General features: G+C 42.4%; 3 protein-coding genes across 12 annotated transcripts in view; 1 reads left to right on the top strand and 2 right to left on the bottom strand.

The window, feature by feature from the left end:
- ipo11 (importin 11) overlaps nucleotides 1-3,795 on the bottom strand; it is a 53,832-nt gene extending 50,037 nt beyond the window's left edge. For both annotated transcript variants that reach the window (XM_061278753.1, XM_061278754.1), the window contains exons 1-2: nucleotides 3,655-3,795; nucleotides 100-249 (exon numbers count right to left, since the gene is read on the bottom strand). In XM_061278753.1, coding sequence (XP_061134737.1) covers nucleotides 100-237 — 138 coding nt within the window. In that variant the 5' untranslated portion in view covers nucleotides 238-249; nucleotides 3,655-3,795. The remainder of the gene's footprint in view (nucleotides 1-99; nucleotides 250-3,654) is intronic.
- A 1,448-nt stretch (nucleotides 3,796-5,243) lies between these two features.
- On the top strand, nucleotides 5,244-9,026 carry hsd17b3 (hydroxysteroid (17-beta) dehydrogenase 3). 4 transcript variants are annotated; one of them, XM_061278505.1, is made up of 9 exons: nucleotides 5,245-5,681; nucleotides 7,315-7,361; nucleotides 7,645-7,720; nucleotides 7,796-7,903; nucleotides 8,010-8,077; nucleotides 8,180-8,224; nucleotides 8,484-8,531; nucleotides 8,760-8,841; nucleotides 8,917-9,026. In XM_061278505.1, the coding sequence occupies exons 1-9, from the start codon at nucleotides 5,528-5,530 to the stop codon at nucleotides 8,952-8,954; spliced, it is 666 nt and encodes a 221-aa protein (XP_061134489.1). In that variant the 5' UTR covers nucleotides 5,245-5,527; the 3' UTR covers nucleotides 8,955-9,026. The 4 variants fall into 4 exon arrangements, 3 of the variants coding, with proteins under 3 accessions (XP_061134487.1, XP_061134489.1, XP_061134488.1); XM_061278503.1 differs by having other exon boundaries at nucleotides 5,244-5,681; nucleotides 8,760-9,020; XM_061278504.1 differs by having other exon boundaries at nucleotides 8,484-8,518; nucleotides 8,760-9,020.
- On the bottom strand, nucleotides 9,026-22,942 carry ercc6l2 (excision repair cross-complementation group 6-like 2). 6 transcript variants are annotated; one of them, XR_009714427.1, is made up of 22 exons: nucleotides 22,692-22,942; nucleotides 22,052-22,464; nucleotides 21,232-21,348; nucleotides 20,848-21,041; nucleotides 20,586-20,679; nucleotides 20,420-20,487; nucleotides 20,083-20,290; nucleotides 19,863-20,003; nucleotides 19,477-19,593; nucleotides 19,209-19,328; nucleotides 19,021-19,092; nucleotides 18,102-18,247; nucleotides 17,863-17,958; nucleotides 17,694-17,793; nucleotides 17,282-17,428; nucleotides 17,020-17,097; nucleotides 15,547-16,288; nucleotides 15,323-15,477; nucleotides 15,038-15,177; nucleotides 12,666-13,613; nucleotides 11,694-11,816; nucleotides 9,026-11,295 (listed from the first exon to the last, which is right to left on the bottom strand). XR_009714427.1 is itself a non-coding variant. In XM_061278498.1 (20 exons), the coding sequence occupies exons 1-20, from the start codon at nucleotides 22,717-22,719 to the stop codon at nucleotides 12,725-12,727; spliced, it is 4,065 nt and encodes a 1,354-aa protein (XP_061134482.1). In that variant the 5' UTR covers nucleotides 22,720-22,942; the 3' UTR covers nucleotides 12,404-12,724. The 6 variants fall into 6 exon arrangements, 5 of the variants coding, with proteins under 5 accessions (XP_061134482.1, XP_061134483.1, XP_061134484.1 ...); XM_061278498.1 differs by lacking the exons at nucleotides 9,026-11,295; nucleotides 11,694-11,816 and having other exon boundaries at nucleotides 12,404-13,613; XM_061278499.1 differs by lacking the exons at nucleotides 9,026-11,295; nucleotides 11,694-11,816 and having other exon boundaries at nucleotides 12,404-13,613; nucleotides 15,038-15,174.
- Between the last annotated feature and the right edge of the window lie 1,174 nt (nucleotides 22,943-24,116).

Below are 24,116 nucleotides of genomic sequence, written 5' to 3'. Positions count from 1 at the left end.
CTCCATAATCACCCCATATTTCCTGCATTATAAAAAACCGTGTGTCTAAAGCAAATGAGCCGTTTAGAAATATTGAACTCAAATGTAATTCTTGCCCACCAAGAGGACAGAGTAGAAGCCCGGCTGCGTCTCCCATTGTCTGAGCTGCTCCTCGGCGGGCTTCAGTACAGTCGTGTCTTGACTGGTGGCGTGGGTTAACGTCTTCAGCACCACCGAACTGGCACCGTCTATATCCATAGCTGGATATACCTGAAAGGAACACAGACAGAGACGTTTCAATGCTCTTGCTGCGTAAAAGTTCCGACTTTGGTAGACGTTTTTATTTTCACTATTTTCACAGGGACTGAAAGAATACTATTTTGTAAAATAATCATGAAAATAACGAAAACTTAAAAAGAAAAAAACTAAAAGAAAAGTTTCACAACACTTTAGTCAGTGACACACAACAATTCCCTCTCCATTGTTTCCTATGGGAGAAATTGTTTTAAAATGAAATTCAATCGGAAGTCAACATGTCACGGAACAAATTGAATTGCAAAATATTTTGCCCCCATTTTAAGGCAAACCAAGCCATTAACCTCAACACGCACAGTGTCATTGTCTCCATTACTGCTTTCAATTGTGTTCAAGCCTCTCCGGTCCACAATCATCTTCACTTAGCTTAAAAGACAATGAATGAGTCCGTCACTTTCAATAATGGGACTTTCGTGCCTAATAGTAAAGTAGTTAGGGAGTGATGTCTTTTTTGAAGAATGTGAAAACCTGTGAAGGTTACCAACCCTAGAGGGGTTGCTTTTTTTTAAATTCCCCTGCCTCATTCTGTGAGGAATCTGAAGTCAAGATCAGTTGAATATTAATATAATAATAATAATATAATATCACTTAATTCCAAACATTTAATATTAATGAATATTAACAGGCTGCAATGTTGCAGGCGCAACAGTGTGTGGACAAGAATTTTGAGACATGCCTCTAGGTCAATTAATTATAATGAGGCGGGATTACGACTATTAGTTCTACTGGACCTTAAAGTGTGATTTGATCGCAACATTCTGGACAATTGTATGCCTCCACTCATGTGGAAACAGTTTGGGTCAAAATGGTTTACTCTTCCACCAGCGGCAGCTGTTCCAGACATAAAGAAGTGGCCAGATTCCATCCATTATAATGACCGCTTGTCCCAATACTTTAGTCCATTTGGCGGAGGGTGGCAAGGAGATGAGTTCGCATTGAGCAACACTGCCATCTTCAGGAGAGTAGTTGACATTGAAAGGGATATTTTGCTGGAATGCTGGAACATTGAGAGTCAGAGTCAGCTTTATTGTCGATTCCTTCATGCCAAGACACACAAAGAAATCGAAATTACGTTTTCTCCATCCCACGGTGACAAGACACAGTACACGAGTAACACACAAGTGCGTGCATTAAATAGTACATTTTTAAATGGAACTATTAAGAGCTACAGGTGATTTGGCATGATCATTAGCAAGGGTGCTAGCAGTCCTATCTGAAATTACTGTATATTAATATAGACAATATTGTGTATATTAAGACAATAATGTAAAAAAAGAATATAATTAAAATAACAATTAAACAACAATATTAAATTTGATTGAAAAAAAAATCACAGGTGATGGTGTGGTTAACATCTGAAACATTCTCACCATTAATTACATATAAATATTTGTTTTTAATTACAAATAACACCTAATAAAGTCTTTAAATACACATCTACATTTGGAAAAAAAAGATTCCTTTTGATTGCAAAAAGTCTAATTATTACTAAATTATTACTGTATTATTACTAATATTTATTATTAATAATATTATTACTTCTTTTTTTTCTCCAATAGTAGGGCAGGTCTGCTTGGAAACACGTTAATTAGGATGCATTACAATTTTATAGACAAACGATACTACTTGTAATCACTTAGTTGGGGGGATATATTATTCTTCCTATAGGGGCATAACAGAAAAGAATTGAGAAGCACTGTCCCAATGTCTTAGCCTTCCTAGGAATACACAATGTCCCATCACTGGTGAGCTATTTTTAGAACAGGTTCACAGGCTACTCATGTGCTTTATGGGGGTAATTATGAAGTAGACTTAGACAGACTTTATTGTCATTATGTAAGCACTCGGTGCACACAAAACAAAATTTCGTCGCATACGGCTCTCAACAAAGGAAAGGAACGTCGAGAGCCGTAGCAGCCGCAGCCGACTGGGGCGCCGCCGTCTTAATCTTAATAATACAAAAGACACACGGATGGCATGAGCGCAACTCAATAACTCTCGTAACCAACTCTCAACCAGCACCCCCAATAAAAGAGAACACCCCAAAACACACAAAATAGCCTCCGCGGGTCCATCGACAGGTGTAAGGGCAGTCCAGTTCGACGGCGCCCAATGGACCGTGGTTGTGAATCGGTGAAAACATCACAAAGCAGGCAAACGTGTGAGCAGCGTCCTGGGCACCCAGCCGGGGCACGTGCAGATGGTCACCACGGGGCTAGCATGGCGAAAGCCATTGGTCCCGACGAGCACGAGGAAGCGGACTCCCCACAGGGGATGCGGCTGCAAGGCCAAGGCGAGGGACCCGGTCATCACTGGCCGGATAAGCAGGAAGCCGTCGTAGAGTTACGCCGGCCCAACCGATGATCCCGGTCCCAGGAAGAAAAAAACAAAAACAAACTAAAATGTCCGCTCCGAAGAGATACCGAGGTGCGGTAGAAGGCACCAGCATCGCCGAACGGACAAAAAGACAAAAAGAAAAAGGAGAAAAGAAGGAAATAAAGAGGAAAAGAGAGAACACTGCTGGGAGGCAGCCACTCACGGCGCCATACCAGATCAAATAAATTAAAAAAAAGCTTGAATTGTGTTTATACATTTTAGGTGAACATAACTGCACAGATGTACATGGACAAAGATCTTGATCATTTTATTTTGTATTTTAAATTATGACGTCAAGAAAACATTAAAGAACAACAACAACAAATACCACCTCTGTCTCAATTTAAGATAAGAAAGCCACTGAAAAAAAGATTAACAGTATCACAGTTCACATACGACCACCTGATCAAGCCTATCTACTAGCCTGCACCCCTACATGCATTTCATAGTTACACTTTGTTGTTTATTCCTACATCACATTGACACATGCAGATGTCATCCTTTTATGCTGTGCAGCTGTCAAACATTAGCAACAAGACCACCGCTTGTCAAGCCACAAACGGTGTCCAAGCTTGTTAGCCATGCCATTGAAGATCCCAAATACGGGCCTCTCAGCCCAGGCCACCTAAAACTGACCGTTTGGCTTTTCTAATCAAATCACCATACACTAAAATCACGATTAAATCTGATGTATGAGCCGCGATTGACCAGATCATAGTCATGTAATGATTTGCAGATAGCGGAGGCTTATTCGCATAGGCATTTTGCAGGGGCCTCTTTTGGTGTCACTCGTTAAGAGGGTAATGACATTTGATCAAATCACACAATATGCGAAACAGCAAAGCTAACTTTAAGGCTAACAAGGGAGCTAAACTTATTGAATAGCAGATAAGATGAAGGCAATGCACGTTTAGCCACCAATAATGTCTTCATCATCTAAAATCAGCAAACGACACATTTTCGAGAAAATGCTACGGGACTCACCTAAAAGATTGACTGCAGATGAGAAAATACAGAAGTAGGTCAATTGCAAGTAAAGCTGTGTTTAGTGGTACTCCGGCAGGTAGATGGGGGGACACACGCCTGTTAGAATGGCGCCAGCTCCACAACCTGGCGCACTCTGATGACGTCACTGGCAAAGTGACGCTTCAGATGGGTAAACCGATGCATTGATTTAAATTGCGGTTTCCGCTGATAATAAAACTTTGCCGCCTGTATTTTGGCATTGTAAAATCCTTCTGGGTTTTTTATAGAACGAGTTATATAAAATAAAAATAAAATACTGTTATTTTGGAAGAATGTGCTCATAGGTTTTGCTTGGAAAATGCATGAAAATGAAATTAGATTAGTTACTTTTAATCATGGCAACATTTCACCAGTGGATCAGAGGCGTCATGATCACATCGTGCATGACGTCACACACGTCTGCTACAGCTTACTTTGAAAGGCTGGGTTGTTGTTGTTTTTGTGCATATTGCATTTGTTGAATAAGGATGTTTAAAATGGGTTTTCTGATCAAATAAAACATTGCGCACATGGCTGCATCTATCATACCCTTTGAAGGCACACGTATAAAGAAAAAAAAAAAAGATGTGATGTGAATCACCCCGCTCACTCTTTGTTTGATCTTCTGCCCTCTGGGAAGAGGTAGCCTGCGCTCCCGCACCACCAGACTCACCAACAGCTTCATACTCCAGGCTGTTAGGATCCTGAACTCGCTCCCCCTTTCTGCGTAGCGTCCTGTACTTTGCGCTATGCTTACTGTCTGCTGTATGCACACTGGCTCAGTTTTGCTCCTCTTATTCATTGGGTTTTGTTTATTATTTATTCATCACTCATATTATTTATTTATTATTTATGCCTTCGCGGCTCGGTGGCGCACTTGGGTAGCACGTCCGGCTCACAGTTAGGAGGTTGCGGGTTCGATTCCACCTCCGGCCCTCCATGTGTGGAGTTTGCATGTTCTCCCCGGGCCCGCGTGGGTTTTCTCCAGGCACTCCGGTTTCCTCCCACATCCCAAAAACATGCTTGGTAGGTCGATTGAAGACTCCAAATTGTCCCTAGATGTGAGTGCGAGTGCAACTGGTTGTTTGTCTCTGTGTGCCCTGCGCTTGGCTGGCTACCGGGTCAGGGTGTCCCCTGCCTACTGCCCGATGACGGCTGTGATAGGCTCCAGCACGCCCCCGCGACCCCACTGGGGACTAAGCGGTACAGAAAATGGATGGATGGATTTATGCCTTCTTGTTTTTATTTTGTGTCGTCTACTTGTATGTCTATCGTGTACTGTGTCTCGTCACCGTGGGATGGAGGAAACGGAATTTCGGTTTCTTTGTGTGTCTTGACATATGAAGGGATTGACAATAAAGCAGACTTTGACTTTGATTTTATCAGGCTTTCATTTTTGCATTATACCACCCTCTCATAAAAATATGGCATTTGGACCGGAATGTGTTAACCTTTTATCAATGCATCTATTCATTTATCCAGAGTAAATGGACTGTGAGCAATCAACCTTTGTACACAACATCTTAGTCACACTGCAGTTTGACAAATGCAGTTTTTCAAGTTGTGCCTCTCTCTCCAAAAAGACTCGTACCAAAGTTAGTCACATGCCTTAGAGCATTTAATGGCTGACACAGACAGATACGATATGTTCAGTAGTTGTTGGACAGAGGGGGGCAGAGAGAGTGTGTGTTGTTCCGTACGAGGGAGTGTCTTCTCTGGCAAAGATCACTATTTTCTGTGTATATTTATTTTGGTTGCATCACTCATCGAGATCCGGACTGGAGCACAAACACAGCTGTAAGCAGCAGTAGCAGCGGTGGGAACAGCAGATTGCCTCAGGTGTCGGACAAGCATGAAGAACTTTATGGAATGGCTTTTCATTACTCTCGGTGCTGTCGTTGTCATCTTCTATGGAGCGAAGCTGCTTCTTTTTACAAGAATGCTTTGTCCCGAAAGGTGGTTTCCGGTGCCAAAGTCTTTCTTTTTGTCCATGGGAGAATGGGCAGGTAAGCATGCGTGTGTGTGTGTGTGCGTGTGCGCACATGTAGCATAAACTATCTGGGAACAGATTAGATGTTGATTGAGGTTAACCATTCAGTAGATCAACATTTCACCTTTTTTTCTTCTTGCTAAAGTTGACACTGTACACTACAAAACAAATGATGGTACTGCAATAACTAAACTGTCCCCAAAAATGACCCAAATCGAGATTCCTAAACATCATATGGGTGACGATTAAAACATTTTAATAAAACATTCTTAAATTAACCTGCTTTTCGAATCACTCAAATTGACATGACATTGACATGATTTATGTGCAAACCTAGATTTAATCTCTGTGCCTAATCTTTCTAAATGTAATGATCTGGCACATTGGCTCACAGCTGTGTGGCAACAATCGTGTCAACAAACTCACACCACAAGTCCAGAATTGCCTATTGAAATACTTGTCAGACAGGAATCCAACAGTGTATTTGATCATGGCAATCCGGAAGATCTAATACTTGAGTGAATTACTGGATTTTTTCCCCGTCTGAGCTGCTTGGCAGTGTCAGAGTTGTTAAACTAATTTGTACTAACGATTAGTCTGGAGAGACGAGCAGTCACTTGCCATCTGTAACTGGTCCAACAGTTTCTTCTAAAGTTGACAGCATTTCCCTGTGCCGGATTTCTGGTGGGATTAAACAGTAACCCTGTGGAAAAGTAATATTCCCGTATACTTGGGTCATGCCCAAAGCAAAGGGTCATTAACCCTCTCAATATTGAAAGTTTCTAATAAAATGGACAGTCAGGACATTGTTTGACAAGGGATTCCAGCACGGTGTGACAGACAAAACAGTGCACAGTAGTCTAAAAATGATTTGAATGAATTTTTCTGAATCATTTTAATTTGAAGGACCATTTAACGACAGGACCCTCCAAACATAAGGTGCAGTTTGGAGACAAGGGCATAAGTCGAACTGCAAATCGTCTTGATCTACTCCTTAAACCTTGATTGGTGGAAATTACACCAGCAATTTTGCCATATTTACACCACAAAATGAGATTTTCCCTCTATGTGCATGACTCCCTATTATAGGTTAAAACTTATACCACATAGTAACCTTATAGCATGTACATACACACAGGCCAACAGTCAGAAGACCTGAGATTTATTTGGTATCGTACATGTGAGCTCCAGTCAGTCTGCTCCACTGTCTCCGCCCCTTACCTCCCAGATCCAATCACAAATCAGACTGGGTTGGTTCGATCCGCCCAGAAATGTGTTCATTTGTCTGTTTAAAAAAAAAGTTACTAAATTTTAGCAGGTTAAAATGACTTCTTCATTCCTTCCATAGCTGACCCACTCTTTTATTATAACAGTTCCAATATGTCACAACTGACTTGGAAGCCCCCCAAAAGCTTGCTGGAACGGAAAATTGTCATCTAAGTATTCAGGGCCTAAGGAGATGACAGGTTATTGGCAGGTTGGACACGTTCTCAGCACGTTCCTTATCAGAGGAACAGGGTGTAAGTACAGAACGTAACTCGAATGTGATGAATCAGTAAACACAAGTCTTCTCTTTGACATCATAGTGATACCAATGTATCCTTGCAGTGAGGAATGCTAAGTCAACTAACAAAGTGTTTCTGTTTCAGTGGTCACCGGTGCTTCAGAGGGCATAGGAAGACAATACGCCTTTGCGGTAAGATATTATTTAAATTGGGATTGGACATAACCTTTTTTTAAATTAATTTTAAACTCAATATGTATGACATCAAACTTTTAATATTTGTGTCACTTTTCACAAATTCATCGATTCGCTTTTTTTATTTTTTTATTCTGTGGACTCAACTATTCACTGAACACCTTAGATACTTTGCATCTTTTTGAAACACCCCAAGATACCACAAGATGGCACCAGAACTCTGTCATGATAGGAAAGTAGTACTGTGTCGATGCTTTACCTCTTTTTGTCCCACTGTTAGCTGGCTGAACATGGAATGAACGTGGTGATTATGAGCAGAACCAAAGTGACTTTGGACAAGGTGGCCAAGGAAATAAGTAAGGACTACCTCTTTTTATCTACCAGTGTCATAACAGCCTTGGGTAGTATAGATATCGTGTGTCCATGTGCAGGTGAATCTACACAACGGGTGGTTAAAGTGGTCGTAGCAGACTTCACCAAGGACAATATCTTCACTGACATTGAGGAGCATCTTAAGTACTTGGATGTCGGTGTATTAGGTACAACTTCAGCATGATCATTTGCTATCACAGTACAACTATACAATGCGTGCAAATTCTTATCAAATGCAATTAATCAAAACTGTTTTTTACTATTGTGTGCTAGTCAACAATGTAGGCGTGATGCCCAGTGTGGTCCCTCGCAGATTCCTCGAAGGTGAAGATCTGGAGCAGGTTAGTATATTTGCTTGACAGAAAATGAGAAACTTTTGACACTGCACAGTTTTTTCTTCTCAAAGATCAAATGATTACAATGTTTGTTATCTTCCCTTTCAGACAATCACGAGGGTGATCAATTGTAATGTGAAAACCATGGTGAAGGTAAGTGTCCAACCTCCACATTCAAAGGTCCCAAACGTGATACAATTAGGACTTACACACATTTCTGGGGGGAGGGTCTCAAACTTCTGATAATAACAACATAGAGAAAAATTTATTTCGTCGGAGGTAGGCAGAGTCTTAAGCGAAGACTGTGAACAAATTAATACGTTTGCAAAACTCTAAAGATTTGAGAGTAAAGTTCTAACAACAAAATTCTTTACATTGCCCTAAAATCTTTCTCTCCTTCTCTTTGCAACAGATGTGCAAAATAATCCTCCCGGGCATGGAAAACAGGTTTCCTTTTCAGGTTTCCTTCATTTGCTGTAACAAATTATACTACTATAATGGCTGCTAGTAGTAGATGACAATGACCATAAAAAAGAAAAGCAAACACAGTGGCACCAACCGGCCACATTATTAGGTACACCTGCACACCGATTTGTGATCCATTCCGTTGATAAAGATAAAAATGCCTAGATCTCATTGGTATTATTTAATAACCAGTGGTTGAAGTTTGTGTGTATGTGGTATGCAGGAGAAAAGGGGTGATAGTAAACATTGCATCCGGAATTGCCAGCATTCCATTTCCTATGTATTCGCTGTACTCTGCATCCAAAGTGAGTATCGTTCAACCTCTCTTTGGCTCCAAACGTGTTGTTACTCTCATTTAATCACTCGTATCACTTTTGCAGATATTTGTGGAGAGATTTTCTCAAGGTCTTCACGCTGAGTACAAAGATAAAGGCATAATTATACAGGTGCAACCTTTTCAAGTAGCGGCGGGGAAACAATTAGTCGAGCTCAAAAGCGACTGACTTTTAATCATAGTACTTGTTCACTCACGAAATAATGTTGCTAAAGAGTATCCTGTGCAAGCATCCCCCAACCACCAGGCTGTTGCATTGCACTAATGGCTTTATTTGTATAAAGGGATTTTTTGACTAATAAATATGGACAAAAATATTCAGATTCATTGTGTGTGTATGGGCCCCTGTTGTCCCCCCCATTTGTACGCCCCTGGTCACTGTAATATTCTTGATCAATTCTGAATCATGCACTATGTTGTATTTTCTAGTCCATGTGATTTTAGGGCAATATAAAAAGACTCCTGGTAGTACAAAAAAAAAAAAGCTGGGGGCTACTGATGGAACAGATCACAATTAAGCACAAACTCTCCATAAAAGTGGCCTCGAGAAGTGAGTGGAAGTCAAGGGAAAGTTGTTTTCACGTCACAAAGCCTGTGGGTGGTCATGCTGGAGGACACTCTCCATATGAGTGATGGAGCGTACGCGTGTTAGAAGTGTTGAAGGCGGGACATGGGTGGAAGGAAATTGAGGAGGGGGGAGCGATGTCTTTGAGGAGGCTGCCTGTGTGACATGGACACGCCTTGCCTGTTGTCTCAGTAAACGCAACGGTCCAAAGATGGTCCAACACAAGCACACGGCAGCAGTGGCCCACCCAGGAGACGAGGTCAGCGGCCCTTTTTCCAGCTATGAGCCAAGAGTTGAGACACGGAAGTCGTTCTCATTGCCCCTATCGGCTATCAATCTTCTATTAACCCAGCTGTCATTTAATCTTTTAGTGAAAAAATAATATGGTGAGAATTAAAATGTAATGAGTACTAGAACAGCAAAAGGAGAAATTCAAGCAAATCTTTGTCGACGATAAGCCCAGTTTGGAAGATCAGATTGTGAAGACAAGATTGTGGCGGAAAAAGGATGAAAAGAAGGGAAAAGAGGTGGAATACTAAAAAAAGAACAGAGGGTGAAGAAAAAGTTCTCCATCGGGCTGCCGCTCACATATGGATCAGCTTTGCTTGTGTAGGCCCACTTCAAGGCCAAGGGCCTTGCAAACATAAACAGCGCAGGGGCTGCAGCTGGAGCGCGGAGGCAGCCGCTTGCTTAGCGAGACCTCCGTACGCTAAACAATGGATCAAGTGACGCACAGGCCCTTGGCAGCCCAACAGAGAGGCCGGCAGTTTAGCTTAAAAAAAATCCAGCCTTTCTTGCGTACGTTTATTTCTGCTCCCTCAATATTTACCCCCGTGAGAAAACACCGTTTCACTCACAAAGGGCAACATCAAATGCTGCTCAGGAAAAAAATTATATTCAATTTTTGGGTGAATTTTCAAGATAAACCTAAAATGCACTATAACCTTTGCAGCTGAACCTAATTTGAACTTCTATAAACTTTTAAAACATATCTTTCCAACTATTGTTTGTTTATTATCACACTCACGACAATTAGTTCCGGTACATCCACCAAAACGACCAATCACGGCTAGTCGTGATTGGTCGCTACGTGAGCTCTGAGCAACTGTGATGACATTTTCAGTCAACAGCAAGTGGCAAAATGGCCGACCACTGAAAAGCGAGTGGAGTTTCTTGCTTAACTCATATTCCACGTACGCAATATGAATCAGAATATACATACATACAATATATTTTTGGGTTGACCTCCCTTTCCAACCAGAGGGGGCCTCAGTTCCCCACCTCTGCTTTGGGGGTAGAACACCTTGTCACAGAGGCGGTATTTGGTAGCCTTGATACTTGACTTTTCCAACTTGGGAACAAACCTGCACTTTGTTGGCCCTGGAAAAGCTACATACAGCTACCTACCCCGGAGTCTAGTAATTGGCCCTTCAACACAGAATGAATGCAGATTGCATCTTGAGGGACACTTCTTGACTCCTGCTCAACCTCCATTTCTGACAGTGTACGCTTAGGATATGCTCCATCACATTGTTGTGTAGCCTATGAGGAGTCTGGATATGGAAACCTGGGCCATACAGATGGATCGGGTGGGTCGGGAGCCCCTTGGGTCAATCAAGGTCGCCGATCGGTCATTCACAGTTTTTTTTAACAAATCAAATCAAACTAGGTGTCACTATCTTGACTTGTGCAAATAAACCACACAAGGCCGCGTCACCACATCCACTTTGTAACACGTTCACTGACACTCAGCTTATTTTGGCAGGAAATGTAAACAGACGTCTCACCTTTCCCTTGTCACACTAATCCATTTGAGGAACTGGGGAGGGAAAATGAAGCCTCACAGCTGTGGGGTTGCCTCTACAAGGAATACAATTAAAACAGTTATTACAAACTGGGGACAATTTCCCATATCACTCAAGGCAGTACAACAATATATATTCATCGTTCTTTGCAGACGATAGGAATACAAATCCCTTTGGATATTGTAGTATTGTCTGTCTATATGTGTTGCCTTACCATTTGTGTGCAGAAGGTGATGTTACTGCCAATTGTTTACCCGCGTGCCTATGGAGTTTCCCATTGCATGTTAACATTGGTGTAGGTGAAGCTATGTGTGTGCTTTAATTACTTAAATGTTATGTCACAGATTTTTTTTTTTGTTCACTTTAACAGTAACCTTTAACTTATAATGGCAATAAACAGTCAATGAGTTCAAATTTGAACACTGAAACACAAAACTTATGAAGCCTGCTTACCAATAGCACACCATCACTTTGCCGAGCCAGTTGACCTCCGCGTGGGTCCAACTAGTGTCAGTCAGTGGATGAGCCGTTCCATTGTCTCGTACTTCAACCGGCTGCCAAATGAATGATCGGAATCTAAAACAAAAAGGCAGTTGTGGGTGGAATAGAAGAGTGAAAAAAGGTGAACGTGAAAGGGGCCTTTTCTTCTCCTCTGGCTGCCGTGTAAACAGGTGTGACGGTGAAGACAGCAGCCATCGTACCACCCATGCACACAAAGATATTCCTGCTGAGGCACGCACCTCCGCTGTTGTTTAGCGATAGCTATCAACGCTTTCTAGTGACAGATAAACAACTAGGGCAGCTCTGTTAATGTCTGCGCTTAGGCTGAAAGACATAAAACAGCTCAGAGTGTGACCTGAATGCACTTGAATCAAACTTTCTATTGGGCCAAAATGTGACCACCATTGAAAACATGATTTAATGTTGCACACAAGATCTGTTTTAGTCTGGACTTTCTGGTAATTGGCTGAGTTCATATAAAAAAATACATTATTGTTACTAATCAATAAAAAGACAATGTGTTTTTTTTTGTTGTTTTGTTTCAACATTAAATATTTGAGGATAAAAAAAAAAAGGAGAAAAACATGCTTTTCATTCAATAGAGCAAAATGGATTGAACAGATGGTGACAGACATGTCACACAAAATGTCGGAGTGGCAAAATCAAATGGAATGTGAGTTTATTCAAATAAATACCAAGAACCCATCTTTGTCTGTTTTCATCTCATATCTCACAGTTTGCAAACATTTAAAAAAAAGATAAATATTGACCTTCAGTAAAGAAAAACTGCAAAACAATAAGCACATTGTTTTTGCAGTGGTGGGCAAAAAATACCTTCTCTTCTGGCCTAAATATGATTTTTTTAAAAATGAGCAGTTTTAAGTCATCAGATTTCAGATTTATCTAACATCAGCATTTTCTCACCTGCTGATTGGATGGTCAGAGCAAAATGGGTAATAGTAGTCAAAACATTCATAAAAGATTTATTTCTTCCATATAAACTTGTCATTGGTCTTCCAGAGACTTCTGCTCTCCTCCACAGAATTAGCTCGAGCTGCCAAATTGGTTTTGAGGCACACTCTCTGCACCTCGTCCAGGTCTGTGAGCCTATTGATACTCTCTTCGTTGCCCTCGTTCAAAATGTCCCAGAAGTCCCTGCGGCCTCGTCTTGCTGTTTTATCTTGTGTGGGGGGAGAGTCTCGTGTACCCCTGTTTACAGAACTTCTAGATGAAGTGGGAGAATCTAGGACTGAGGTGGACGTTTTTTGGAGGGAACCCTTGGATTTGGGTTTGAACAAGTCATCCAGGATGGAGGTGTCGCCCAAGAGTTCTGTAAGAATGCAGGACTGTTCTTGAGGGGGAGCCTCCTCAGAGTGTTCTTGAACTATTGTAGTCAACATTTGCTCCACGTTGAGGGGAATCGCCGCCAGCTCTTGAGGTTCTGGACAACTGCTGCTGTGGTTACTGGCCTGACACCCACCAAGACCACCAACAGCTCTGGACACACTAGCCTTCTTTGTTCTCGTATGACGTCTTGCACGGCTGACCGCCTCCTCCCGTTTTTCAGGACCCGCATTTGGAACATTACTTGGAGACTCCTCCGCATTTTTTTGCCGTTTCAACTTCTTCTTGGGTAGAGGACTCTTCTGGTCGGATTTACGCCTTCTGGCCACGGTGTTTTTCGGAGACGGGGTCTGGGCTGGCAGTTGAAAGTTGCTGGTGACGAAGCTGGCAAGTTCAGGGTGGCCGAGAGTGACGTAATAGCGTCTCAGCCATTCGAGCCTCTGAGACGAGTCGCTACTCAGAACGTCGGCGGCGAGTTGATGGGCCGAGGGGAAATTCAACTTGGACGCCATCTCCTCCAGCTGCTGCCTACACACCAAAACACAAACTTGACACAGTGAGCTTTTTAACACCTGCAGCTAATCCGGCTACCGAGTCAAATAAAGTGCAACAGACCTCGAATCTTCCTCTTAAAGATTTCATGATTTGGTATTCCAGGAAATCTTTCAGAAAAATCTGCCATGATGTGTGATATCAGTAAATCACTCTGTGTTTCATTTCAAAACTTTTCAGTAAATGCTGTGGGTGACTAAATTTAGATAGCGGGGCACAAATTCCCCCCAGGCCATAGTTTGGAAACCACTGCTCAACATTCCCATCAGTGTGCATGTATGAAAGGTTGTTTTGTTTTTACGTAGCTTGTTTGATTGACAACCCGACCAGTGCCCCGCCTCTCACGCAAGTCAGCTGAGCAAGCAAGGCTCCAGCTCACTGCCAACTCTGCTACATAAAAAAATGGACAGACGTTGCAGCAAACATTTCCTCTATTGCAAATATAGCTTTTATGACGGTGGAAGTTCTCTGGTATGAATCATTCCAAATATAATTGATATGAAGAGGAAATTCTGTTTTTATGTCTGCCAGCATCCCAGAATGCATTGTCTTCAACTTTGGCACTTCCGCTGTATTTTGAATGCACCATGTGCTACTTATTGTGTCTTTTTTTTAATAGCCACAAGCTATTAAACAAATATTCTGCGGGCATATCAAAAGGGACCCAAGATGAATACTTCTCCACATAGTCAGGCGTTTCCACTTCTTTTTTTTTTTATCCTCTGGCACTCCAAGGCACTTGTTATTAAAAGTGTGGTCTATCCGGACTCAGGAACAGAAACACTTCAAAGTGTGGCAGTATAACGGGTGGTGTTGGTTAATACAACTTGTGGCTTTCACTGGAAAAACAATAAATAAAAAAGTGATGGCAGTAAAACCCCCCGTGCGGACTTGAATTAAACGGAACAGGGAATCAATATGGCTGGTATGTGTTTTCACACCCTGGTGTGCCTCAGGGCGGTGATAGCTTCTTCCACCTGGGGAATGATATCACAGCCAAAGAAGGTGCCTGTGCGTGTGTGTGCACACATTTATGAGTGTATTTTGGAGCAACGTCTACATTAAATGTGTCTTAGGAAGTACGTGCATATCCGTCGTAAAGTCCCTGGGGGGGGGGGGGGGCATCTCTTTTTTTCCCCTGCACCTTCAGGTCTGAACACAAGTGTGCAATGTTTGGCAGGATGCTGGGGAAAAAGGTGGTGGGGCAAGCTCATAGGTGGTCTCTGTGTGAATGCACTCCATTTCCAGAGGCCCAGATGGGGGCGCTAGACATTCAATCTGCAGTGAGTTTTGGCCTGCGTCCCAACACTGCCAGGAATTCTCCCTCCCTGAAAAATCCACTACTTGTCTGGGAGGGTCCACATACGCACTTTTTTTTTGCCCACCTCACATCTTCGTACCTACGTATGGCCAGAGGGGTCTCCCCCAAGATGAAGGTGTTACATCCGGTGTGCTGCACGATGCTCTTGGTGAAAGTGACAGGGTGTTGATCAGGAGCGGGGCAAGGCTGGTGGTCGGGTGGGGTTTCTGGCAAGCTCTGCTGGAATACAGTATTTTTTTTTTTTTAAAAATGAGACAAAAACAAACTTGCGAATTGTCATTCATTTTAGCCCCAAATGATTGCACCCACCCATCCTGCAATAAACAGGGCTGCACCGTAAAGTGATTTTGTGCGTGTTGTGTACCTCATCGGGGGTGAGAACCTCATTTGCAGGGAATTGAGAGTACATCTTGCGCTCAAACACATCCTTCACCGCGGCTCTACTGATCAACTCCTCGGCTTTGCTCCCACCCACCACGCGCTGGTTGGAGTGGGTGTACGCCACCTCCTGCACCCCACCTTCCAGTCAGGAATAGAGGCAATTCTAGTCAAATGCAACTCCTTAACATTTTTTTCCCCCATTCTTACCTAAGAGGGTATCAATGGTTCCTGTGCATGAAGGATATTTTTGCCTTTTCACAGAGGTGAATGAAGCACCTTCACGTCGACCCACGCTTGAGCCATCTTTTGAGTGCCCTGCTTTGGCTTTATCTGAACTTGTGATGCCTCCGTCGTCTGAGGTTGTGCAGGTCTCAATGTCCTCGGTGAACACGGCGCCTCTGTTTATGTTTCTCTTTTTACTGGGTCCTTTTCTTCTTTGTACTTTGCGTCCTGTGCTTTGGTGAGAATTCCGGCTACCATCCTTAGATCGTGTGAGCGTCTCAAAGTCCAAATCGTCTGACTCATCGGAATAATGTTCAAAGGGGCGTTGTTTAGGATGCACTGGATTTTTGGAACTTCTATCGCTCTCCTCGTCGCTCACTTCTAAATGACTCCTGCATGACTTCTGCCCTGGTTTTATATTTCCATTTATTAACGAGCTTCTTCCCTTAATGAAGCTTTTGGAGGTCGAAGTGCTTGTCCCCTCACTACCTGAACTTGTGTCACCTTCACCTGATTCCGGCATGGCGTGAAGCATTTGGAACAGTTGGGCAAAACCATCCTGCAGCAGACTGATCGGAGCAGGCCGGGCGGAGGAATCCACGCCACCCGCTCCACTCATACGTCCCCGCTCCTCTTCGACATCATCATCACTCTCGCTACTGAAGTCCAGAAGCCCTCCGGGGATCTTAGATGCACCCGTGCTCTCCTTCGATGCATCTCCAGCTTCCTGTAATCAGAAAAAAACATAGGAGTACGTTGGCATAGAAAAGGGTCGGAAGCTATGAAAAAAACGGCCGATGAGAACATTCCTGGCGGGATACAAAACAGATGTTGGTAATAGCAAATCATAATAAACCACAATGCGACACAGGCTCCCATTATGATGTAATATGAGGAACTGACATGTCCAGAAGCTATAAATATTTGGACTTCATTTGGACCACCAACCACGATCGGATTTTTCGTATTCACTGAACAGATCTGTCCATATCGGGAGAATTTGCGTGCATGTGGAACAGTAACCGCTATCAGCTTCAGTATGTGTATAGTTCCGATTCTTTCCATGAATCAAATACTCAGAAATAAACCTGACTAAAGATGATAGGAGATATTTTGAAACAGATGGAGGGAATTGGACACAGTGCAGCAACATAGATTGATCATATGATGTCATTATTTTTCAATCCAATACATCAGAGGGTTTTATTTACAATTGCTTCGCTTCATTTAACTGTTGCCCAGTTATAATAATACTGTACTTGCAGTGGTTGCTTATTATTCTTTCATAGTTTCATCAGTCAACCGGTTGACAGACACACAGGAAGGCCCCCCAATGAGGTATCCCCGGTTTTAGCATGGGAATGGGAGGTTTGAGCAGGCCACTGGGGAGAGAAGATGTGCGAGCAAGGGATGGGAACGATGTGTGCTTGAGTCTATGAGAAAAGCAGAGTTGCTCACGCTAACGCTTGCCGTCTTGTCCTCCTCCTTTGTGTGTGTGCTGGTTGTCATGACACCCGCCTCCACTTGTCCTTCGCGCTGGAATGAGGAGAAATACATGCACGTTTAACATTTACATTGCAAAATGACTTCGCATTAGGAAAACGGCAGATAATACTTTAAAGATGTTACAAAACGCACAAAGTCCTTTATTTTCCAGACTGAAGTCATATTTTCAAGACTAAAGTTTTGCATTTGAGGTAAAAACCACACCACATCTTACCTCAAGTATCTTGCGGGTGAGGCACGTGCCTTGGGTCTGTAGCCTGAAGAGGTTATTGATCCCAAACAGTTCCCCCTTATGGGCGCCCTGCACGGCATCAAAGTATCGCCGTGCGCTCTCCACACCAACAACAGAGCTCTGCAATTGCTGTTTTTTAAAAAAAATAATTGACTATAATTCTTCATTTCAAAATGCCTGTACTTTTTTTTTAGTATTTTAGCATCGCTAATCTTTTTAGGATACTGAAGGGCTGCTACAAACCAAAATGGCTGACCTCCTGTTCAGTTTTGAGCATGGGTCCTTGAGATAGTTGTCGGGCAATTATTTGTCGGGGTCTCACTGGGATATTATAACGATTTTTTTTTTTTTAAAGCGAGATTTGATCATTTCTCACCACACACGTCAGTAGTACCTGCTTGTAGACTTGTCTGAGGTAGGTAATTTCCTCCACAGTCCCCAAAGAGATGAGCCTGAAAACAGTCACGTCTCTGCACTGGCCAATGCGATATGCTCTAAAGACCATGCAAATCATGTTAAAATAGTGGCACAAAACACTGGATTCTGAAAAAAAACTGACAAACCTGTCGATAGCCTGGAGGTCATTGGCTGGGTTCCATGTTGGGTCAAATAATATCACAACATTGGCCCCTACAAAGTTGAGACCAATACCTCCCGCCCTAGAAAGAGTCACATACCAAAAATGTTTCATATTTGAATAAATGTGTCATATGATCTAAAACAAAGCCCTCCCTCAATCTCCGTAGTTAATAGATAGTCATTTTGCATTTTGTGGGGAATATGTTTGTATGTGCATACTAACATAGTAGACACCAGGCACAGATTGATGTGAGAGGAGATGTTGAACTCTTTGACGATGCAGACTCGCTCCTTGGCTTTGGTGGTCCCATCCAACCTGCTATAGTCATGCCCCTCAGCCATGCAGTAATTCTCCAGAATATCCAAAAGCTGCAGTGACCAAAACGATTATTTTCCAAATGAAGGATGCACTATTGCTAAATCAACAAGAGTCAATGAAAGCATCATTATCAACATGAACAGCTCATGGCTGATTGCCATAAAAATGCTGACTTAATGTTATCGTTCAGTCTCCGGTGACACTGTGGTGTCTCACTTTCTTGAAAGCTCTAATTGCTTTGGCTTATAAAGACCTGCGGCTTAGAGACTAATCTCAGTCAGGCGAGAAGGAAAGGGCCACGTCTGCTGCCTGTATTTTGTCTATAAATAAGGTGGGGGTGGGGGGTGCTCTAACAGCAGCGGTAATTAAGTGTTTTAAACCTAAAAGCTGAGCGGCTGTGATTACAAGTCAGCATCTGAGAATGTTGACGCCCTCCAAATTCCCCCCGCAAAGATCACAAACCATCAAATTTCCAATTTCCTATGGGACAGCTGCCCGCCCAGTGAGACAATGGACACGTCATAAGACACAATTCAATAAAATTTAGGGGAAAAAAAAGTGTTGGAGTTTGACCAAAGTTGACAGGAAATGGAAATAAAAAGAGAGAATAGCTTGCATTATATTCTCATTTGTATGACAGTTAATATTGTTGAGATTTTACCTAAATTGTTGCCTATAAAGTAAAAAAAAAAAAAAGTCTTATGACTGTGACAGTTGGAAGAAATAAACGGTGCATGCATTTTGATTAATGCTCTTGTCCACAAGGGTAGGCCTGAGCCATGATTCGAAACGAGAACCTGCTCACAATTTAAAGAGCCCTCACCTTAGTTGACAGTGAAAAGAGGAGCACCTTGTCTTTCTTTTGCAGATAGAATCTTAGGAGCCGATGCAAAACCTGAGAAGGGCAAATAAGTTCATTATTATAATGCAAGTACAAGTGAACTGTATTTTTGTGATACAAAGATAGACCACGATCCTTCAAAATGACTGAACCTCAACCCTGTGCCGCACCTTCATTTTGCCGCTGTACATCGGGTCCGACAGTGCCTCAAATGCTTCCTCTTTGCACCTCTGATTAAAGTCTGGAAACTTCTGGAACACCTTTTGACAAATAGCGCTGACACACTTTTCCTAGAAGAAGAAATCAGGCGTGTCACTGAAGCCGATCTATTAGTGGAATGTACGTTCAGTGTTATTGGGCCAACACAATGCTCACAATGATTTAGAAACGTTAGTCCAAGCATCATAGAAAATGCATAAAGGTGGAATCCACCTGTACCTGTTTCTTACTGGTGCCTGCAGTGGACTGAAGCAGTGCCACGTGACTGGCAACCTTCCTTAGGATGGACAGGTAAGTGAAGTATAGTGCCTTTACTGGCCCGCCCTCAGAATTCAGCTGCAAGGGAGGAACTTGAGTCATGAAAAACTGTCTTTTTAATGAAGGAACTATTCTCACGTCAAATGTGAAATCAAACAACCAAGTAAATCTTTTATCTGCTTATTCCTGATGTGTCTGCAAACAAAAACTGAACCTGGTTACCTAATGCTGGTAGTGACCAAATAACATTGTATTTTAAACGTTGTTATTCACGTGATTTTATAGTAAGTAGAAGAAAAACAATTATTCAACCCTTGTCCGCATTCCAAGGGCTGTGAAAGACTGACTTTATAACAGCATCTCCTCCGAGAGCGTCCGCTTTGGCAATCGCATTTCTCGGAAGACTTCAGGAGCAATTGGACATCTTCAGAGTCCAGTACAGTTTGATAGACTGTCTGCTGAAAATCAGTCAGAGAGCAGTACACCACCTAAACACAGCAAAAAAACAAAAAGAAAAACACATTATAATGCTACTTGATCATCATTGGCAAATACACCGTTACCTACTCTGTCATCCTTCTTTGGGAGTTGGTCCTTGATCAGCGATTTGGTCCTTCGGAGAAAACAACGGGAAATCTTCCTCACCAGGTCTTTGATGGTCTTCCTCGCTGTTGCTAAGGCTCGCTTGGTTGCACTGTGTCTCTGGCCTCGCTCAATTGGATCTGATACCTTGCTCTTAAAATGGCCCAAGTTGCCAAGACAGCCAGGGACTGCCCTGTGTGGAAGAACAGAACAACAAAGTGAAATTGCACGCAGTTCCCAGAAATAAAAAAGCAAAACACCATGCCACTGAGCAAAGTCTAATGACATTCATCCAAAAATGGTGACAAGATTAAAAACTCACCAGTCCATAACACACCACAACTCCTCAAGGTTATTTTGAAGGATGGTGCCAGTTAGGCCAATTCTGACCTGAGAAGAAAAAAAAGCAGAATCAAAACAAAATGAACAAGACGGATTTATTTCAAAGCTACACATGGTGCCGTAGAAATGTAAGGCCCAAATCGGACCTGACATTTGAGAGCCTTCATTGCTTGTGTGATTTGAGAGTTTGGATTCTTTATCTTGTGAGCCTCGTCTACAAACACCGCAGACCAGATGATGCTGCAGGAGAGAAGAGGAGGTCATGTGAAGAATACAAATGGGAATGAAAACTGTAGGGATCAACAGTACCTGGAACAATTTCACAGGTCAGACAAACAAACCCACCCAACAGCTTTGATGCATACAGATATCATTTGTGTCTTGTACTTGCATCTTCAAGTCTCTCACTTGTTAAATTGAGTCAGGCAGAGGCGGAGAGTGTCGTAGGTGGTGAGCGTGATCTCCACGCGGCCTTTCTTGACGCGAGCCAGCTCCTCCTGTTTCCTCAACCCGTGGACCACCGCATACTGGAAGTGGCCCCAGGTGTCCAGTTCATCTTTCCAGTTATACAGCACTGACAGCGGGGCCACAATCAGGAAAAGCTACAACAGATCGCAAAAACACTCGCGCTGATGAGATTTGCAGACAACGGCAATTCCCGCCGCTCCCCCCTCACACACACACTCGCATTATAGTTGGACTTAATGCGGTCTTCATCTGGATGCACGTCATCTGAATGTCAACATCCTGCCTAGAAATAATTGTTCTTAATGTTCTTAACGCAGCACCCACTTTATTTGGCTTCATTGGCTTGGATGGGATCTGACTTTGCAGAAAGTCGGGCTTGTTGTTCTCAATGTCCTCCCAGGTTCCTTTTTTGTGCAATGCAGCCGCTAGGAAACCGAGGACCTGCAACAATATGAAGAAACACCCCCCCGCTATTCTCAATGTGTTGACTTCTATGACATATCATAAACTTTTGTCAAGGGATTCGATCACTTATGACTTGATGTGTTTTTTATATTTACCTGTTACAGTTTAACTTTGACAAACCTTCCCTTGAGCTGTGGCAAGATAATGAAGCAAAAATATTCTGCCTTTGCTTGAACTTTGGCAAGACAAACAAGCAAGCACACATAGAGACAACCGAAAAAAACACATAAGCCTTCACTTCACTGGTGGGTTGGCAACAAAATGAAGCAATAAACCGGGCCTTTGCTTGCACTTCAGCAACATAATAAAGTACCATTTCATGCTTCTTCTCGTACTCTGGCAAGATTAACAAACAAAGTAACATACTGCCTTTTTTTTTATTTATTTGGTTTTATTTATTCTTTGTTGACCGGGTAAGGCAATTAAGGAGAGTATCTAATCTACAATGTTGACCTGGACCCAGTGTCAAGAACACTTTGAAAACAAACAGTGTGAACCGGGATTCAAACCACCAACCTCGCTGTCACTGGACAAGCCGCTCAACCACCGTAGTAATGAAGCAACAAATTGTACCTTTGCTTCCACGTTTGGCAAGCAAACAGAAAATGCAGCATATTGTGCTTTTTCTTGCACTTTGGCCAACACGTTTACTAAATATCCAGGCTGCTTCAGTGTATACCTGCACGGTCTTTCCAAGGCCCATGTCATCCCCCAGGATACATCCTCTCGAACGGCTGTAGTTTCTGAAAATAAACTTGATGCCTTCTCGCTGATAATCCCTCAGGTATCTGTTGATGGTGTAAGGGACACTGTCGTCACTTTCATCGCACAGCTTTAAAGAAGCACACGCCTCAGAATGTTCCACACCACTGGAAAACAATGGTTTCTCTCGATTCCAATTATTTAAATCAGATCTTGTTTGTTTTGATGCCGCATCTTCTTCATCTTCTTCTTCCTCTTCAATGTCCTCATCAGTGGCATCATCATCATCATCATCACGATGAGAAGTGGTGTTTCGTCTATGGGTGGTGTCTAAATGCTGGCTGTCATCATTATGATCAGGCACCAAAGGCTGCTGGCTGTGCCAAGCTGCTGTAAAGAGAATATAATACGCTGTAAATGTGAGCTAGTCTTCTTGTTTTGGAGGTCCAAAAATAGAAGTAAACATCGCAGCTGACTAGAAACTCCCAAACTATTGAGAAGAACCCTCTGTAGGCTTTATGTATTTAACGAGCAAACACTTTTGAACGCTAATGGTGGCGATTAATGGGGGAATACCGACAAAAAAGTTTAGAAATAAAAAAGTATGCTTTACTAACCTTCTCCAACTGAGGTAGACTCCATCATGCTACCGTTAGCACCCTCGTTTCGAGTCTCAGCGAACTTGGGCAGGGCTGTTTCTCAAAACACCTAACGCTTCATTTACTGTAGAATAAAACGCTTGTTCGCACAACATTTTCCTAAAATAGGTTATGACTTGATGATTGAGAATAGAGACTCTTCGTTCATCTGTTGCCTAGCCATGATCCCAGCCGCGTTGTTTACTTATTTGTACGTTCGTCACGGCACTTTCGCTATTTCAGCTACGCAAAATGAAGTAGCTGTAAAAAAACAAAAAAACAAAAGTAAGAAAAATTAAAAACTATTTTTTTTAAATGAATAAATAAATTACATCTCCATCTAGAGCAGTTACTCTTCTTGGTTTGCTACAGAAGTATGTTGAAAATGCAGCACTGAAATTAAACTTGAGGTGCCGTTACACTTTTGCACGTTTGCTGATTGATTATTTTGGATACTATTATTTTATTTATATGTATTTACACAATAAACTATTCAGCATCTCATAAGATATACTTTTATTGAATCGGGGGGGGGGGGGGATGAGCGGTTCTTTAGGTAAACGTTTAGATCACGTGAAACTTGTTGCTAGGCGAAACTCTGAAAAGCGTCGCTCTCCATCCCTAGTTCAATTTACCCCATGTTTCACAAGTTTAATGAATGAAACCGAAGATATTGCATTCCGTAAATTTCATGACACCTCAAAACAAAAATGGCACCAAAGGTATATTTAGTGGATACTGAAATCAATCTAATTTAGACGTCTATTTTAGGTTTAGGTTAAACAATGGCTCTAAATCATGACTTGATTATTAAAATCGTTGTCGATTAATATGATAATCGATTAGTTGTCGATTAATCAATTAATTTGACGCCTCTACTGTGGGGCAGAATCAAGTCTTAAAAAGTCCATTTTCTATCATAGGTTCCCTTTAAAACCAAAACAACAAAAAAGCGCTGACAGAATGTTTGATGTGTGTCTAGTTCACTACATTGTGCCAAAACCAACCTAGGTTCTGGGACTTGGAGTGAAATACTGTATTTGGCTGCAAGACAATATACAATAGCCCACCCAAGCCCATCCTCTCCTCACTTGTCTAAGGCACCCCTAACACAACATGCTGCATGACTGCACCTCCCAACAATGAGGCCACACAAAAAGCACCAGCTCAGCAGAACTGGACGTCCATTTCTCAGGCATTTAGGCATGCAATTATATTTCGTCCAACCTCCTAACTCACAATCAGGGTCGGGGGTGGGGAGTAGTTGGGAGAACACAACGTGGTGTCTGTCGTGGCTCACTCCTTACTGGGGACAAGGACACATTGCTCATTTAATAATATCTCATGAATTAAAAGATTCCGTTTTAGAATTTTTTATCTCAATTTGCTAGTGTCTGATTTGTT

The sequence above is a fragment of the Syngnathus typhle genome, linkage group LG5 (genome assembly GCF_033458585.1).
Source record: "Syngnathus typhle isolate RoL2023-S1 ecotype Sweden linkage group LG5, RoL_Styp_1.0, whole genome shotgun sequence".
NCBI classification, from domain to species: Eukaryota; Metazoa; Chordata; class Actinopteri; order Syngnathiformes; family Syngnathidae; genus Syngnathus; species Syngnathus typhle.
The sequence above is the reverse complement of the archived record's forward strand: the minus strand, read 5'-3'. Positions and strand labels throughout refer to the sequence as shown.